Raw genomic sequence first — 18,568 nt, 5'->3', positions numbered from 1 at the left:
GTTTAAATGTTCTTCAATCAGGCTCAGAAACAGATGAAGGTAGGGACTGGAGGATCTTTGGAGTAGTCTCCCTTGATTAGTGTGTTTGGCATAGAGGAAGGTGAGTGAATCCAATGTTTATGGAGCAGAGTGCAGGCTGGAAAGTAACTATTGCAGCTACAATAATTTTTTTGGTTCTCCTCCTGGGCATTTCCCCACTTCCTTGAAATTAGATATATTTATATAACTTATTTTGGCCAGTGACATATGAGAGAAAGTGATATGCATTTATTCTGAAGAGAAACATTGAGAACTAAGCGGCCACTCTCTCGGACACAGCAACTGGCAACAATCAGAATGTCAACTGCAACTCCATTGACCAGGATCCAGGAATGAAGAGATGTGGAGCATAACCTCTAGCCAACTTGCTATGGACATTTAGTTTAAACAAAAACCAAATCTCTGCCATTAAAAGCCACTAGGATTCGCGGGGGTGGGGGAGGGGGGGCAGTGGGTAACTGTTACTGTAGTATAACCTACTCTATCTTGACTGGTCAGGAGGATCTATCCAGAATGAATCACATTAAGAAAAAAATTATAGAAAATACAGAATATGTGGACTCAGTGAGAAGGCCCAACATACATTTAACTGGAGTTCCAGAAAACGGAATAGGGCAGAAGTTAAATTTGAAGAGAAAATGATTGTTTTCTAGTTTTTCAGAAATATAGCAATTCACATCTTTAAGGAGTCCATTAATGACAAGTAGGATAAACAAAAGAAATCCACAGTTGCACACCTCATAGAGAATTTACAGAAAAGTAAAGACAAAAAGAAAGTCATACAAGCAGTAAGAGAAATAAGAAAGGTTGCCTTCAAATGAACAACAGTTAAACTAATCTCTGACTCTTCATCCACAAAAAAGGAAGCCCAGAAGACAGTAGAATATCTTCAGAATACTAAATGAAAATAACTGCCAACTTAAATTTGTAAACTCAGTGAAAATATTTTTTTAAAGGAGATAACATATTTCAAGCAAACAAAAATCAAGGAGGTTCAATTCATTAATGGGCATTTAAAGAATGTTTTTAAGCATAAGAAAGTTGGAGATACAAACAGGAATGAAGAATAGTAAAAGTGGTGTGTGCAAATCCACTTATTTACTTATTTGTTTTATTGTACAAAATAATAATAGTGTCTTGTGGAGTTTTTTAAAAACTACGTGTATAGAATGAATGAAGTAGAGTAGACAGTAACAATAGTAAATTAATCAGGAGAGGATAAATGGAATAATTATTCCAAAGACTTCATGTTCTCTTGCCATAGGATAAAAGTATTAATAGAGTTTGGTGCACCAAGGATACATGTTGTAATTTCTAGGGTAATAATTTTTAAAATAGAGAAAAATGTCTATAAATTTCAAAGTAACTGGAAAATGAAATAAAAAGCACTTTCTTTAATAAAAGAGGGCAAGAAACAAGAGAAAAAGCAATATAGACCAGGAGTTGTCAATGTAAAGCCAACAAAATAAGTAGGTAAATTAAGATACATCACTATTTATTCAGAGACTACAGAATTATTCTCCAGCTTTCATTTTTAAATTGCATAAGTGTGTGTGTATGTGTGTGTGTGTTAAAATAAAAACCACATAACATAAATTTACCCTCTTAACAAATTTTGAGTGTACATTACAATATTGTATAGTTAGTATTGTTAACTATATGCACATCGTTGTATAACAGATATTTAGAACTTTGTCATCTTGCATGATTGAAGCTCTATACCCACTGAACAAGAACTCCCTGTTTCCCCTCCTCCTGGACCCTCTAATTTTTTAATACATAAAGATTAGTATTAAATTTGGGGGGTATGTGTATTAAAATTCCAAGACATAGAGTGTGGAACTTTCAAACCAGGAGAGAGGGGAAAACATGGAATAAAAAAATTTTTTAAAAAGGAAGCAAAAGTCCCTCAATGTGAAAGAAGGCAAGAAATGGTGTGGGGGTTGGGGGTAGGACTATAGGTAGAAGATAGGACAAATTGAAAGCACAAAGGCAGATGGTAGAAATAAATACAAATATACCAAAGATCGCAATAAATATAGATGGACTAAACGCTGCAATTAAAGGACACATTTTGTAAGACTAAAAACAAAAGCCATTCATATGCTATTTATATATAAAATACATACCTAAAATAAAGATGTAGAAACATTGAAGGTTGTAAGGACAGCATAAAAAATGAAGTAAATATTAACCAACAAAAGATGATATTATATTATCAGGAAAAAAGTTTTTCTTTAAGCAAAAATACTAGAAACAATGAGAATCAGCTACTTAGTAGTTTACAGTGTATATTTCCCCAGCAAAATATCTTGTTCAAGTCTTAGCTCACCTACTTATAAGATATGTGACCTGGAAACATTTCTTAATTGAAGTCTCAGTGTCTCCAGCTGTAAATGGCTAAGATGACATAGAAACCTCATGGGGTTAAGGTAATTACCAAATCAGATCATGTATGCAAGTGTCAGATGTTTATGTGTTCAATGCATAACAGCTATAAGTATTTTTAGTCTCATATACTTTTAAATCAGGAAAAATAAAAGTGTTTTTGCTATCCTATTGTTTAGCATTCTGAAAATGTTAGCAAACACAATTGTCAAGAAAACTTAATTACGGATATGTACAATGTAAGTGTAGAGGAAAAATATAACATTATGTACAGAGAATGCAATTGTCTTCCTGGGGGAAAAAAAATTAAAGTTAGGTAGCATACTGTGGAAAAATCTAAAGCACAGTATCAACCAATATTGCAAAATACCTATGGGTATTTTGAAAATTGTACAAAGTCCATATGATGTCCAAATTGTACAAAGTCCAAAAAGTTGCTGCACACCTATTGAGCAACATCAGTGAAAATATTAGACGGGAGAGGCACGTCAAGTTTCTAGGTTGGAAATGTATAATATCGCTTATATGTGGAATCTAGAAAAATGGCAGAGATTAACTTATTTGCAAAGGACAAATAGATCTACAGATGTAGAAAACAAACTTATGGTTACCAAGGGGGGAAGGGGGGGTAGGATGAATTGGGCTATTGGGATTAACATATATACACTACTATATATAAAATAGATAACTAATGAGAACCTACTGTATAGCACAGGGAACTCTACTCAATGCTCTGTGGTGACCTAAATGGGAAGGAAATCTAAAAAAGAGTGGATATATGATTCACTTCGCTGTACAGCAGAAACTAACACAACATTGTAAAGCAACTATGCTCCAATAAAAATTAATTTTAAAAAAGTTTCTAGGTTGGACTTCAATTCCAAATCGCAATAGATTCTATTAACTTAAAATTACCACAAGCTTTATTATTTATCATTAAATTTCTAAGCACATCTTGGTTTTTTCCTCCACTTTCTGTTTGCCTACTACCTGTCAAATTTGTCAAATTTGGCATGTTTGATTACAGAAATCACTATAATTAAATATATTTAATGTCTAGTTTGTCAGGAAACATTGTTTTATTTTTTTCAGCGTCTACTCTTAATTATATTTTAAATGAAATTGATGATGATTTAATAATGGTCAAGTTCCGAAAAGAATACATTCTATATAATAAAGTTTCATTTCAAACCAGAAGGAATGGATTGATTTTTTTAAAACACAGTGGCAAGCCCACCTGAAAAATACAATTACACTCTGTTCTCATATTTACCCCCAAGTTAATTCTAGGTGATTAAAAAATGTAAATGAAGAAAGGAAACAATAAAGATACTAAAGTAAAATAGGAGTTAATAATTATTTAAGCTTTAGGCAGGACATCCTTGAAAAGCATGGCACCAGAGACCAAAACCCAATCACAATGCATTTTACATTTAACTACATAAAATTTAACCTCAGCTGATAAAAAAGTAAAGGGTAAAGTGGTAAAGAAAATCTGAAACAGAATTGAAATTTAATGTCATCTTTGAATATGGATTCCAAAAATAAATGACTTGTGCACAGAATCCACCAACATATTAAAATATATATGACACCATGATTAAGTAGGCCATTTTCTGTGAAAGTAAAAGTGACTCTATCTATTAATAAAATCTGTTAATGAAACTGATCATATTAATAGGCTGAAAGAGAAAATGTGTCAACAATTTTTAAAAATAAGGAAAGCATATTTGACAAATCTTATTCAAAAGCATTGCTCTATATGTAATTAACCACCAATATATTCAAATTTATAGCAACAAAAAGTGAAAAACAACTTTAAAGAAATAAGGGATGCTTTTGTAAATTTTATAAATCTAAACTCTGGATTACTAACCAGTCAGTAACGGTTAGGATATAGTCAAATATTTCCTGATATGCAAACATGTTTATGAGATATTTCTAAATGAAAAACCATATGAATTCTTGGCTTTAGCACTATATACATACAATGTCCTTTTTATACATGAAAAATTATATATACATAGGTCTAAATCAAAACATGGAAAGATAAATAATGATTATCTTTGTAGAGTGAAATGGCTTTTTTGGTTCCTTATGATAGTGTTTTGCTGTGTTTTAGTGACCTGTGTTGAGCCTATATTAATTTTAATATTACATTTTAAATGTTACAAAACAATGTTACAAATTTATAATTTTTTGCACTTTAATTCCTCAGGATCAAGACTCTCCCTGGCTTAAAATCTTCTTCATGATGGTAGCCAATAATGTGATAAGCCTAATCTTCTACCTTATATTTGCTAAAGCAGAAATTCAAGACTGGGCTAAAGAAACACAAAACACTTATCTCTGAAGGTAAGAAGTGATCCGATTAAGGGCAGATTTTGAAGCTGGGGATGCAGGAAACAGAGGAGTTAATGATGGCCCCTGAGCAAACTGTGGTGTTGCTGAGATGGGAAAAAATAAGGGGTGCAGGTTTGGGGGAGAAGAGGGGGCCATGTAAAGTCTGAAACTATTTGACATCCTGATGAGATGGCATGCAGCCCAGCGGATATACCGGTCTAGAATTCTTGAGAGATACTGGGGCTAGAGATATAAATTTGGGAGCCTAGGCCTCTCTGACATCTAAAGGTGAGGAAGAGAGGGAGATGCTTACAAGGGAAACTGGGAAGGGCCTTTGGTGAAGTAGGAAAGACAGTTGAGGAATGTGGTGTCTAAGAAGAAAAGTGAAAAAGGTGGGAATGAGTACCCATGGCAAATGCTATCAAGGGGTCAAATGATATAAGGTCTGTAAATTTATTAATGTGTTTGGCAAGAGGTACTTTAAAGGTGATCCTGACTAGAGTGGTTTTCAATGAATGATGGAGACAAAGCATCCATTAAAGTTCAAAGGAGAATCTGATATTGTGCCTTTCTTCTCTAAACTCTGTCAGTGGTAAATAAATAAGTAGGAAAAATGTATTTTTGTAGAATTAGTTCAGCTAGTACACAAATAAGAATTGATAGATGTAGAAAATCCCCATTTTGCAAACCCCAGTGAATTAAGGGATCTAGGGTTGAGCATCAGTGGCTGATATCACAAAGAGAGACATAGAGACATTGTGTACATCCTGGTGAAAAAACGCACCACCACCAAGGTCTTGCTAAAAAGATCAAACTGAATGTGATCAAGCCTCAGGATACAGCTACTGTTTTGTAATAAATATAGAAAATAGAGAATATGTTGAACTAAATCCTAAGGATATCATCAGCAAACCTAAACTGTCTTATAATTGTCTTTAACAAATGAATTATAAGGAAAAAGAAGAGTGATGGAGGGGGAGTCTCTAGATTCAAAGAGACTTAAAAGACATACAAAATTTTTTAAAACTGGAAAAACTAAAGTCTACAGTGATACATATGTGGGTAATAAATCTACAAAGACATGCACAGAAGACATTACACTAAATATCAGGATAGTCATTACCTTTAGGGGGAGGGAGAGGTTGTGATTAGGAGAGGCCACATGGAAAACTGCTGGGATCCTGGTGATAGTCTGTTTTTCATATCCAAAGTTATTATTAAAAGAGTGTTCATTGGGCAGAGACTTTAGGGTTCTCTATATGGAGTACCATGTCATCTTCAAATGATGACAGTTTTACCTCTTCCCTTCTGATTTGGATACCTTTTATTTATTTTTCTTGTCTGATTGCTATGGCTAAAGAAGTGGAGACAGCAAGAATAGACAGCCCTATAAAGGAGAGCTGAGAAACGGCATGGTACAGCAGGGAGTTTTTTATATGTTTGTTGTTTTAGAATTAGATGTAATAGTATATAAACTGATGGTATAATCCAATAGTGAGGTTTCACAACGTTGGAGAGAAAATGCACATGCAGAATTAAACTACTTGATTTACCAGGACTCATGCATACTATGAGACTCAGGTTGAAGCAGCAGCTGAGGCCCTGTCCATAGGGAACTTAGAGAGCATGGCACAGAGGATGGAGGTGTGCCTCGGTGGGCATTTGCAGTAGAGCTCTCCTTGAAGACTGTGAGCTTCTGCAAGGTACAGTCTAATGGCTTCACCCACTGAAAATCGCCCCAGGTATTCACCCAGGTCCCCTCTTCCTCTCCCTAAAAAACCACCATGAGAGAGAGAGACAGAGAGAGAAAGAGAGAGGCAGGCTGGTGAAGGGGCTCTGAACACCAGGCACATGTGTACATCCACAGAAAAAAAAAGGGGAGCAATGCACCAGGCTGTAGAAGTCTGGAGAGTTCTGCCTTTCTTGGCCAGGAAGTGCTGCTGCTACTGATAACAGCAATTTTATAGGCAAAGAAAGTATTTGTGCTCAAGTAAACTTTGATTACACAAATTATGTACATATTAAAAAAGTGTGTATGATTCCTCGTTAAAAAAAAAAAAAAGAAGAAGTCCAGAGGGGATGAAATCCAAGCACAGAGCAGAGGCTGGCCTTGGATACAAACCTAGAGTTTATCCATAGTAGCTGAGAGAAAGTAGGGTTTATGGACACAGACTTGGTAGGTCAGCACATAGGTTGGCATTTTGTCTGTGCAATAAACAGTGAAGTTTTCACTTAAACTGTCCTCACTTCTTTTCATTCTTTTTTCTTTTTTTCTGTTCAGTGGCAGTGATTTCTCCTACTCTGTCTTCCAGCTCACTGATCTGTTCCTCTGTATCATTTAGTCTACTATTGATTCCTTCTAGTATATTCTTCATTTCAGTTATTGTATTCTTCCTCTCTCTTTGGTTGTTCTTTTATATTTTCTAACTCTTTGTTGAAAACTTCTAATTTCTCATTCTGTGCATCCATTCTTCTCCCAAGTTCTTTCATCATCTTTATGATCATTACTCTGAACTCTTTCTCAGGTAGATTGCCTATCTCCACTTCACTTAGTTCTTCTTCTGGGGTTTTATCTTGTTCCTTCATCTGGGACATGTTCTTCTGCCACCTCATTTTGTCTCGGTTGCTATTAGTATTTTTATGTATGTAGTTGGTTAGTTATATTTCTCGACCTTGGAAAAGTGGCCTTCTGCAGGAGAAGTCCTATGCTTTCTTGCAGCATACTCCTCTCTTGTCACCCAAGGTATAAGCTTTAGGGATTCCCCCTAAAAGGGCTGTGTGTTGTGGTCCTTCTGTTGTGGCAGTCTGACTATGTGGGTGGTCTGGTAGTCTTGGTTGGCCCCTGGCCCGGTTGGTTGCCAGGCCTTGCCTTGTGTGGATGCTGTTGCCTAGTAGGGCCTGGTCACAGGTGGCTGACTGCAGAGCCCCTCACAGGGCCCCAGGGTTAGCGCTGGCTCACTGGTGGGTGGAGTAAGGGTCCAGAAGGCTCCAGTGCTGTTCCCCCCCGCCATTGGTGGGTGAAGCCAGGTCCTAGTGTTAGTGCTGGACTACTGGCAGGCAGAGCCAGGTCCTGGAGTCTGGCTGCAGGGCCCAGGGATCCCAGAGCTGCTTCCAGATTGCTGGGGGAGGGGGTGGGGCTCCTGACACAGTTGCATATGAGGTCCTTCATGTCCCTGTGTTGTCCTGCTAGTGGGCAGGGCTGGGGCCCAGCTGGTCCCAGGGTAGGGTGTGGCCTGCTACGAGTGTGCTGTGTGGCGCTCAGGCTGTGGGACTGTGGTTTTCTTGTGTCTGGTGTCTGCCCCCTGGTGGGTGAGTCTGGTCTGAAAGCTAGTGCAGGCTTCCTGGAGAGCAAGGTCAGTGCCTGCCCACTGGTGGGAGGAGCTGGGTCTTGGTCTTCTGGTGGGCAGGGCTGTGTGTAGACGCCATGTCTAGAGGCAGCTGTGGGCTCAGGAAGTTTTTAGGCAGCCTGTCTGCTGATGGATGGGGTTGTGTCCCCACCCAGTTAGTTGTTTGGTCTGAGGCATCCAGCATTCCAGACTGTTGGGTGGGGCCAGGTCTTGGTGCTAACAAGCCAGAGAGAGGATCCCACACAGTGGCACCCGCCAGCATCAGTGGCTCCCAAATATGTATGCCACCAGTGTCTGTGTCCCCAGGGTGAGCCGCAGCTGCCCCTCACCTCTCCAGGAGACTCTCCAAGACCAGCAGGTAAGTCTGGCCCGGGCTTGTATCAAATTACTGCTTGTGCCCTGGGTCCTGGTGCATGTGAGGTTTTGTGTGCATCCCTTAAGAGTGAAGCCGTGAAGCCTCTATTTCCCGCAGTCCATCGGGACTCCTGAAATTAAGACCCACAGGCCTTCAAAGCCAAATGCTCTGGAGGTTTGTCTTCCTGGTGTAGGACCCCCAGGCTGGGGAGCCTGATGTGGGGCTCAGAACTCTCCTATGGGGAAACCTCTGTACTATAATTATTCTCCAGTTTGTGGGTTGCCCACCTGAGTGTATAGGACTTGATTACATTGTGAGTCCTCCCCTCCTACCCATCTCATTGTGGTTCTTCTTTCTGCCTTTAGTTGTAGATCTTTTTCTGATAGGTTTCAGTCATTTTCATAGATGATTATTCTCCAAGTAGTGATTCTGATGTGTTTGTGAGAGGAGGTGAGCTCAGGGTCTTTCTACTCCCACATCCTGGCCAATCTCCAAGGTTTTTACTTAAGAGACAGGAGTTGAGAGAAATGGAAAGAAAAGGAATCCACATTGGAAAAGGGTAAAATTACCATTATGAGTTGATGATATGATTGTTTACCTAGAAAATATAACTGGGTTGGCTGGAAAGCTACAGAAACAATAAGTGCACGCAGTAAGTTTCCTGACTAACCTATTAATACAGAAAATGTTTTTCATGTTAAACAATAACTAGTTAGCAAATTTATTGAAAGAAATGATCCAAATGATGGTTGGAGGGAAATCTGATGTGATCAATCAAAAATTTACTTGACTCAGTTTGCCAGCACCAAGAAATTTCCAAAATGGTGCACTCACAAAAATTCACCAGGATGCATTTATGCTCAAGATTGCTGATTAGAAATGACAAAAATCTGGATCTGGAATTAAACATGTCTACCAATGGCATCTTCGTTAATAAATTTTGTAAGTGAATGGAATATAACCAGCAGCTGAAAAATATAGGATCTCATACAAATATTTTTAATATAGAAATTACTGAGGTCATTGCTATGAATAAGCACATAACAACACTAGGAAATATTCCATAGGTGTTAGCAAAAGTTTGTCTTCTATTTCCAAGGTACAGAGTTGGGCACAGCTATGGAAGCAATCACACTACTTTATTCAGACCCTATAAATCTTACTTGTTTCTATATATTTGACCTATTTAAATACTAAAAGTTATACTAAAGTTTTCCATGATTGTTATTTCTATTCATTTCTGTTTATGTCCAAGCAGTCATTATTGAATATTCTGATGTTATATTACAATTTCAAAAAGATTTTGACAAGTATATCTTAATTGAAAATTTAATTTTGATTTTGTAAAGTTATCAGCCTTTTCCATTTTATGATTTTTACTCAATTGACTTTCTGATATTGATATTGCATCCTCAAATTTTATGCGTGTGCGTGCTTGTTTTAGATTCCCAGGAATACTTTTTCATAGCCTTTAAATTCCGCCTTTCTGAGTCATTTCATTTAGTATGTGTTTCTTACAAAGGGTATATAGTTGGGTTCAATAATTTCACCCATTCCGAGACTTGTCTCCTATGTTAGCTGAGTTTAACCCAACTGCATTCATTATGTTTACAAATATACTTCATTCTCTGTCATTTTATTTTATATTCCCTTAAAAAAAAGTCCTCCTCCTCCTGCCCCCTTGCCTGCCTCTAGTAATTTGGAAGGTTTATGGAATATTGTAAGTTTGGGTTGTGCTTACACTCTAATGAAATCTTTGAAAATGTGTTCATTTTCCATTACCATGCTACATTCTTTTCCTGCCTTCGTTTCCTTCCAAAATATTTAACATATTTGACTTTTCTAATTACTTTTCTCTGGCTAGGACCGATTCTCCCTGAGCTTGTAATTCCCCAAGCATGGTGTGGGTAGAATTTCCTCAGTTCTCCTGTTTACCTGGTCGCTGTTACCGTCTTCCCATCAGGCTGCAGCTGGAGGTCTGGGAGTTTGAATCCACTTTTCAGACCCTAGGCAAGAGGACAGCTCAGGGAACACCAGCCCGGATAATGGGGTAGTTCCGCAGACGTTTTCCTTAGCTTTGCTTTTGTTTTGATATGCTGATGGTTGTTTCTTCAGTCATCTGCGTCTTCAGGGCTGTCAGCCATAATCAGCGGTATTTTTCCCTGTCAGTCAAACTGACACACTGTTGCAAAGGTGATCAATCCCAACTTCCCATCTTTATTTAAGAAATTGGGGGGAAACAAGAAAGGGCTGAGTCACAGCCACGTGTTTCTCCTCCAGCCCAGAAGCCATTGCCAAAGGGCCTGGGACACCAGAATTGCAAGGGTCCACCTGGTTCCCAGATGCCCTGGCCCTGGGGCATTACCCTCTCTTACTTCCAGAGGAATGTACCAAACTTTTGAGTCTGGTAGGCATCGTGAGTTGATTTCCAATGTCGCTTTTTCATTTGATCCCCATTGTTTTGAATTTAGCAAATAGTCCTTGTTGTTTTTGGCATGGTGTAGTGCTCTAGTCTTTGTAATTTTCTGATTTAGCTTCTTTGAATTTATTTCAGTGGGTTCCAGATATAGTAGTTGTGTAAAGGGACATACATTCTGCCTGTGAAAGTTCGTTTAGAGCAAGGCTTCTCAACTTTTTTGTGATGGACCTCAATTCACAATATAATGCCCAGAATTCCAAAGGAGAAAGATTATAGTGAAATAGTTATCAAGGTATTTTAAAAACATGTTTATGATCATATATATGCTCCTTTATTAATTCAATAAATAATGAGAACTAATTACAGGTCTAATAGAACCATTGTAATTTCAAAACAATGTTGAGCAAAACAGCATATTTTGCGATATTGGTAATAACTGTAATGACATAAGAAGATATCTGTGATTTCTTATGGTGTCAGTCATCAGTACCGCTAATATTACTATGGTTTGTTGCCTACATTCATAATAGATAGAAATGTTAAATTTCAGCCAGAGGTTGGGGATATAAAGATGTAATTTTTTTCTATAAAGTTCGCAGATCCCACATTAAGAACCCCTGCTTTCTAATATTCAACCAGATAAAAAAATACTTTTAAAGCATTTTTATAAGTGCTGAGAAGTGAGCTACATCATCAGGACTTCTGTTCCTAAAGGAGCTTTATGTTTTGTTGTGTGTGGTAGGGTGTGTGGGGAGGGGGGTATAGGGAGAGAAGATGAATGATATCTATAGTTTAAAAGTTAAGACAATTCCAGGTACTAATAGCCCATAAAGAACATGAAAGAGGGTAACATCATAGAGAGAGTCCAGGAGAGCTGCTTTAGTTGCAGATATAGGACGTGACATTCGTGTTGAGACTTCAGTGATGAGAAGGAGAGCCTCATGACAATCAGGGGAAAGAGTGCTCCGAGCATCAAAAATAACCAAGGGAAGGACCTAGAGATGGGAATGAGCTCAGTCTACCTAAGAGGGAGAGCAGAGGGCAGTGTGGTTGGAATCTAGTGAGTGACGGGAAGTGAGATTGGGAACTAGTTAAGGGCCAGATCCTGTAGAGCTTGAAGATCATGGTAAGAGCTTGGTCTGAATGTAATTCTATTCATAATTGGATCAATTAAATGCTTTTGAGGAGGGAGGTGACTTACCTCATTAATGCTGTATAGAGATCCTCCGGCTACCTTCTAGAAAAGGGTCTCTAGGAAAACAAGAGTGGAGGGAGGGAGGCAGACTGTTTCAGAAGTTCATGCCAAAGATGTTCACGGTGTGGGCTAAGATGGAGGCAGAAGGAATGGTGAGAAGCAGTTAGATGTAGACTCTGCAGGTAGAGCTGGGCAGATATGGCAGGGAGATTATGGATTGTGCAGGAGAGAGAAGAAACAAGGATGGGACCTAGATTTTGGTTTTAACAACTAAGTGAATAAGGAAGTACATTACACAGAGCTCTCAGCATTTTGTTCCTGGTGTGTTGTCATACTTGCCTTTGCCTCCTAACTGTTCTCCATAGCGGCAGTACCATTTTACATTTCCACAAGCAATGTGCGAGGGTTCCAATTCTCTGCATCCTTGCATTTCTTATTTCCTGTTTTGTTGTTTTATTATGGCCATCTTATTGTGTTTGAAGTGGTTTTGATTTGTGTTTCTCTAATGATATCTTTTTAACATCTTTATTGGAGTATAATTGCTTTACAATGTTGTGTTAGTTTCTGCTGTATAACAAAGTGAATCAGCTGTATACATATAGCCCAATATCCCCTCCATCTTGCATCTCCCTCCCACCCTCCCTATCCCACCCCTCTAGGTGGTCACAAAGCACCCAGCTGATCTCCCTGTGCTATGTGGCTGCTTCCCACTAGCTTTCTATTTTACATCTGGGAGTGTATATATGTAAATGCCACTCTCTCACTTCGTCACAGCTTACCCTTCCTCCTCCTCATGTCCTCAAGTCCATTCTCTATGTCTGTGTCTTTATTCCTGTCCTGCCTCTAGGTTATTCAAACCTTTTTTTTTTTTTTAGACTCCATATATATGTGTTAGCATACGGTATTTGTTTTTCTCTTTCTGACTTACTTCACTCTGTATGACAGACTCTAGGTCCATCCACCTCACTACAAATAATTCAATTTCGTTTCTTTTTATGGCTGAGTAATATTCCATTGTATATATGTGCCACATCTTCTTTATCCATTCATCTGTTGATGGACACTTAGGTTGCTTCCATGTCCTGACTATTGTAAATAGAACTGCAATGAACATTGTGGTACATGACTCTTTTTGAATTATGGTTTTCTCAGGGTATATGCCCAGTAGTGGGATTGCTGTGTCACATGGTAGTTCTACTGTTAGTTTTTTAAGGAACCTCCATACTGTTCTCCATAGTGGCTGCATCAATTTACATTCCCACCAACAGTGCAAGAAGGTTCCCTTTTCTCCACACCCTCTCCAGCGTTTATTGTTTGTAGATTTTTTGATGATGGCCATTCTGACTGGTGTGAGATGATACCTCATTGTAGTTTAGATTTGCATTTCTCTAATGATTAGTGATATTGAGCATCCTTTCATGTGTTTGTTGGCAATCTGTATATCTTCTTTGGAGAAATGTCTATTTAAGTTTTCTGCCCATTTTTGGATTGGGTTGTTTGCTTTTTTGATATTGAGCTGCATGAGCTGCTTGTAAATTTTGGAGATTAATCCTTTGTCAGTTGCTTCATTTGCAAATATTTTCTCCCATTCTGAGGGTTGTCTTTTCATCTTGTTTATGGTTTCCTTTGCTGTGCAAAAGCTTTTAAGTTTCATTAGGTCCCATTTGTTTATTTTTGTTTGTATTTCCATTTCTCTAGGAGGTGGGTCAAAAAGGATCTTGCTGTGATGTATGTCATAGAGTGTTCTGCCTATGTTTTCTTCTAAGAGTTTGATAGTGTCTGGCCTTATATTTAGGTCTTTAATCCATTTTGAGTTTAATTTTGTGTATGGTGTTAGGGAGTGTTCTAATTTCATTCTTTTACATGTAGCTGTCCAGTTTTCCCAGCACCACTTATTGAAGAGTCTGTCTTTTCTCCGTTGTATAGTCAGTCCTCCTTTATCAAAAATAAGGTGATCATAGATGCATGGGTTTATCTCTGTGCTTTCTATCCTGTTGATCTATATTGATCTATATTTCTGTTTTTGTGCCAGTATCATACTGTCTTGATTACAGTAGCTTTGTAGTATAGTCTGAAGTCTGGGAGCCTGATTCCTCCAGCTCCATTTTTCTATCTCAAGATTGCTTTGGCTATTCAGGATCTTTTGTGTTTCCATACAAATTGTGAAATTTTTTGTTCCAGTTCTGTGAAAAATGCCAGTGGTAGTTTGATAGGGATTGCATTGAATCTGTAGATTGCTTTGGGTATTATAGGCATTTTCACAGTGTTGATTCTTCCAATCCAAGAACATGGTATATCTCTCCATCTGTTTGTATCATCTTTAATTTCTTTCATCAGTGTCTTATAGTTTTCTGCATACAGGTCTTTTGTCTCCCTGGGTAGGTTTATGCCTAGGTATTTTATTCCTTTTTTTGCAATGGTAAATGGGAGTGTTTCCTTAATTTCTCTTTCAGATTTTTCATCATTAGTGTATAGGAATGCAAGAGATTTCTGTGCATTAATTTTGTATCTTGCTACTTAACCAAATTCACTAATTAGCTCTACTAGTTTTCTGGTGGCATCTTTAGGATTCTCTATGTATAGTATCAGTTCATCTGTAAACAGTGACAGCTTTACTTCTTCTTTTCCAATTTGGATTCCTTTTATTTCTTTTTCTTCTCTGATTGCTGTTGCTAAAACTTCCAAAACTATGTTGAATAATAGTGATGAGAGTGGACAAACTTGTCTTGTTCCTGATCTTAGAGGAAATGGTTTCAGTTTTTCACCATTGAGAACGATGTTGGCTGTGGGTTTGTCATATATGGGCTTTATTATGTTGAGGTAAGTTCCCTCCATGCCTAATTTCTGGAGGGTTTTTATCATAAGTGGGTGTTGGATTTTGTTGAAAGCTTTTTCTGCATCTATTGAGATGATCACACGATTTTTCTCCTTTAGTTTGTTAATATGGTTTATCACATTGATTGATTTTCATATATTGAAGAATCCTTGCATTCCTGGGATAAATCTCACTTGATCATGGTGTATGATCCTTTTAATGTGCTGTTGGATTCTGTTTGCTAGTATTTTGTTGAGGATTTTGCATCTATGTTCATCAGTGATATTGGCCTGTAGTTTTCTTTCTTTGTGATATCTTTGTCTGGTTTTGGTATCAGGGTGATGGTGGCCTCGTAGAATGAGTTTGGGAGTGTTCCTCCTTCTGCTATATTTTGGAAGAGTTTGAGAAGGATAGGTGTTATCTCTTCTTTAAATGTTTGATAGAATTCACCTGTGAAGCCATCTGGTCCTGGGCTTTTGTTTGTTGGAAAATTTTTAATCACAGTCTCAATTTCAGTGTTTGTGATTGGTCTGTTTATATTTTCTATTTCTTCCTGGTTCAGTCTCGGAAGGTTGTGCTTTTCTAAGAATCTGTCCATTTCTTCCAGGTTGTCCAATTTATCGGCATATAGTTGCTTGTAGTAATCTCTCATGATCCTTTGTATTTCTGCAGTGTCAGTGTTACTTCTCCTGTTTTATTGCTAATTCTATTGATTTGAGTCTTCTCTCTTTTTTTCTTGATGAGTCTGGCTAATGGTTTCTCAATTTTGTTTATCTTCTCAAAGAACCAGCTTTTAGTTTTATTGATCTCTGCTATTGTTTCTTTCATGTCTTTTTCATTTATATCTGATCTGATCTTTATGATTTCTTTCCTTCTGCTAACTTTGGGGTTTTTTTTGTTGTTGTTCTTCTTCTTTCTCTAATTGCTTTAGGTGTAAGGTTAGGTTTTTTATTTGAGATGTTTCTTGTTTCTTGAGGTAGGATTGTATTGCTATAAACTTCCCTCTTAGAACTGCTTTTGCTTCATCCCATAGGTTTTGGATCATTGTGTTTTCATTGTCATTTGTTTCTAGGTATTTTTTGATTTCCTCTTTGATTTCTTCAGTGATCTCTTTGTTATTTAGTAGTGTATTGTTTAGCCTCCATGTGTTTGTATTTTTTACAGATATTTTCCTGTAATTGGTGTCTAGTCTCATAGCATTGTGATCGGAAAAGACTTGATATGATTTCAATTTTCTTAAATTTACCAAGGCTTGATTTGTGACCCAAGATATGATCTATCCTGGAGAATGTTCCATGAGCACTTGAGAAGAAAATTTATTCTGTTGTTTTTGGATGGAATGTCCTATAAATATCAATTAAGTCCATCTTGTTTAATGTGTCATTTAAAGCTTGTGTTTCTTTCTTTATTTTCATTTTGGATGATCTTTGCATTGGTAAAAGTGGGGTGTTAAAGTTCCCTACTATGATTGTGTTAATGTTGATTTCCCTTTTTATGGCTGTTAGCATTTGCCTTATGTATTGAGGTGCTCCTATGTTGGGTGCATAAATATTTACAATCATTATATCTTCTTCTTGGATTAATCCCTTGATCATTATGTAGTAGTGTCTTTCTTGGTCTCTTGTAATAGTCTTTATTCTATATTCTATTTTGTCTGATATGAGAATTGCTACTCCAGCTTTCTTTTGATTTCCATTTGCATGGAATATCTTTTTCCATCCCCTCACTTTCAGTGTGTATGTGTCCCTAGGTCTGAAGCAGGTCTCTTGTAGACAGCATATATACGGGTCTTGTTCTTGTATCCATTCAGCCAGTCTATGTCTTTTGGTTGGAGCATTTAATGCATTTACATTTAAGGTAATTATTGATATGTATGTTCCTATGACCATTTTCTTAATTGTTTTGGGTTTGTTATTGTAGGTCTTTTTCTTCTCTTGTGTTTCCTGCCTAGAGAAGTTCCTTTAGCATTTGTTGTAAAGCTGGTTTGGTGGTGCTGAATTCTCTTAGCTTTTACTTGTCTGTAAAGGTTTTAATTTCTCCATCAAATCTGAATGAGATCCTTGCTGGGTAGAGTAATCTTGCTTGTAGGTTTTCCCCTTTCATCACTTTAAATATGTCCTGCCACTCCCTTCTGGCTTTCAGAGTTTCTGCTGAAAGATCAGCTGTTAACCTTATGGGGATTCCCTTGTATGTTATTTGTTGCTTTTCCCTTGCTGCTTTTAATATTTTTTTCTTTGTATTTAATTTTTGATAGTTTGATTAATATGTGTCTTGACGTGTTTCTCCTTGGATTTATCCTGTATGGGACGCTCTGTGCTTCCTGGACTTGATTAACTATTTCCCTTCCCATATTAGGGACGTTTTCAACTATAATCTCTTCCAATATTTTCTCAGTCCCTTTCTTTTTCTCTTCATCTTCTGGGACCCCTATAATTCGAATGTTGGTGTGTTTAATGTTGTCCCAGAGGTCTCTGAGACTGCCCTCAATTCTTTTCACTCTTTTTTCTTTATTCTGCTCTGTGGTAGTTATTTCCACTATTTTATCTTCCAGGTCACTTATCCGTTCTTCTGCCTCAGTTATTCTGCTCTTCATTCCTTCTAGAGAATTTTTAATTTCAGTTATTGTGTTGTTCACCATTGTTTGTTTGTTCTTTAGTTTTTCTAGGTCCTTGTTAAAAGTTTCTTGCATTTTCTCATTCTCTTTCCAAGATTTTGGATCATATTTACTATCATTACTCTGAATTCTTTTTCAGGTAGACTGCCTATTTCCTCTTCATTTGTTTGGTCTCGTGGGTTTTTACTTTGCTCCTTCATCTGCTATGCATTTCTCTGTCTTCTCATTTTGTTTAACTTACTGTCTTTGGGGTCTCCTTTTCACAGGCTGCAGGTTCGTACTTTCCATTGTTTTTGGTGTCTGCCTCCAGTGGGTAAGGTTGGTTCAGTGGGTTATGTAGGTTTTCTGGTGGAGGGGACTGGTGCCTGTGTTCTGGTGGATGAGGCTGGATCTTGTCTTTCTGGTGGGCAGGACCACATCCGGTTGTGTGCTTTGGGGTGTCTGTGAACTTATTATGATTTTAGCCATCCTCTCTGCTAATGGGTTGGGTTTTGTTCCTGTCTTGCTAGTTGTTTGGCATGGGGTGTCCAGCACTGGAGGTTGCTCATCGTTGAGTGGAGCTGGGTCTTAGCATTGAGATAGAGATCTCTGGGAGAGCTCTCGCCGATTGATATTACACGGGGCCAGGAGGTCACTGGTGGTCCATTTTTCTGAACTCGGCTCTCCCACTTCAGAGGCTCAGGCCTGATACCCAGCTGGAGCACCAAGACCCTGTCAGCCACACAGCATACCTCCTCACTGAGCCCAGGAATGGCTGGTCTCTGCTAGGTGACGTGATGCAAGTTGTCCTGATGCCTCTCTTACCCAAACTCAGAAGCAGAGCACCACTTGGATGAGCACAGGAAGGAAAGTCCAAGCCCTGTCCTTTGCTGAGGCCTTCATAGCAAGGCCTGGGACCTAGGCACTGCTGGTTCAGAAGTGGCTCATTTTAATACACTCTGGCCTAAAGTTACAGCTGGTTTCTAGAAAGGGAACAAAAAAACACTGCCTCCCTAATGATTAATGATGGTGAGCATCTTTTCATTGCATATTGGTCATTTTTATATCTTCTTC

At 38.0% G+C, this 18,568-nt stretch overlaps 1 protein-coding gene across 2 annotated transcripts in view; it reads left to right on the top strand.

Annotated features, from left to right (window-relative positions):
* SLC17A1 (solute carrier family 17 member 1) overlaps nt 1-18,568 on the top strand; it is a 73,939-nt gene that overhangs the window by 50,137 nt on the left and 5,234 nt on the right. For both annotated transcript variants that reach the window (XM_059940707.1, XM_059940706.1), the window contains one exon: nt 4,646-4,782. In XM_059940707.1, coding sequence (XP_059796690.1) covers nt 4,646-4,780 — 135 coding nt within the window. In that variant the 3' untranslated portion in view covers nt 4,781-4,782. The remainder of the gene's footprint in view (nt 1-4,645; nt 4,783-18,568) is intronic.

Source organism: Balaenoptera ricei, chromosome 11 (assembly GCF_028023285.1).
Source record: "Balaenoptera ricei isolate mBalRic1 chromosome 11, mBalRic1.hap2, whole genome shotgun sequence".
NCBI lineage: Eukaryota > Metazoa > Chordata > Mammalia > Artiodactyla > Balaenopteridae > Balaenoptera > Balaenoptera ricei.
Note: the sequence above shows the minus strand (reverse complement) of the source record. Positions and strands in the feature narration are given on the sequence as shown.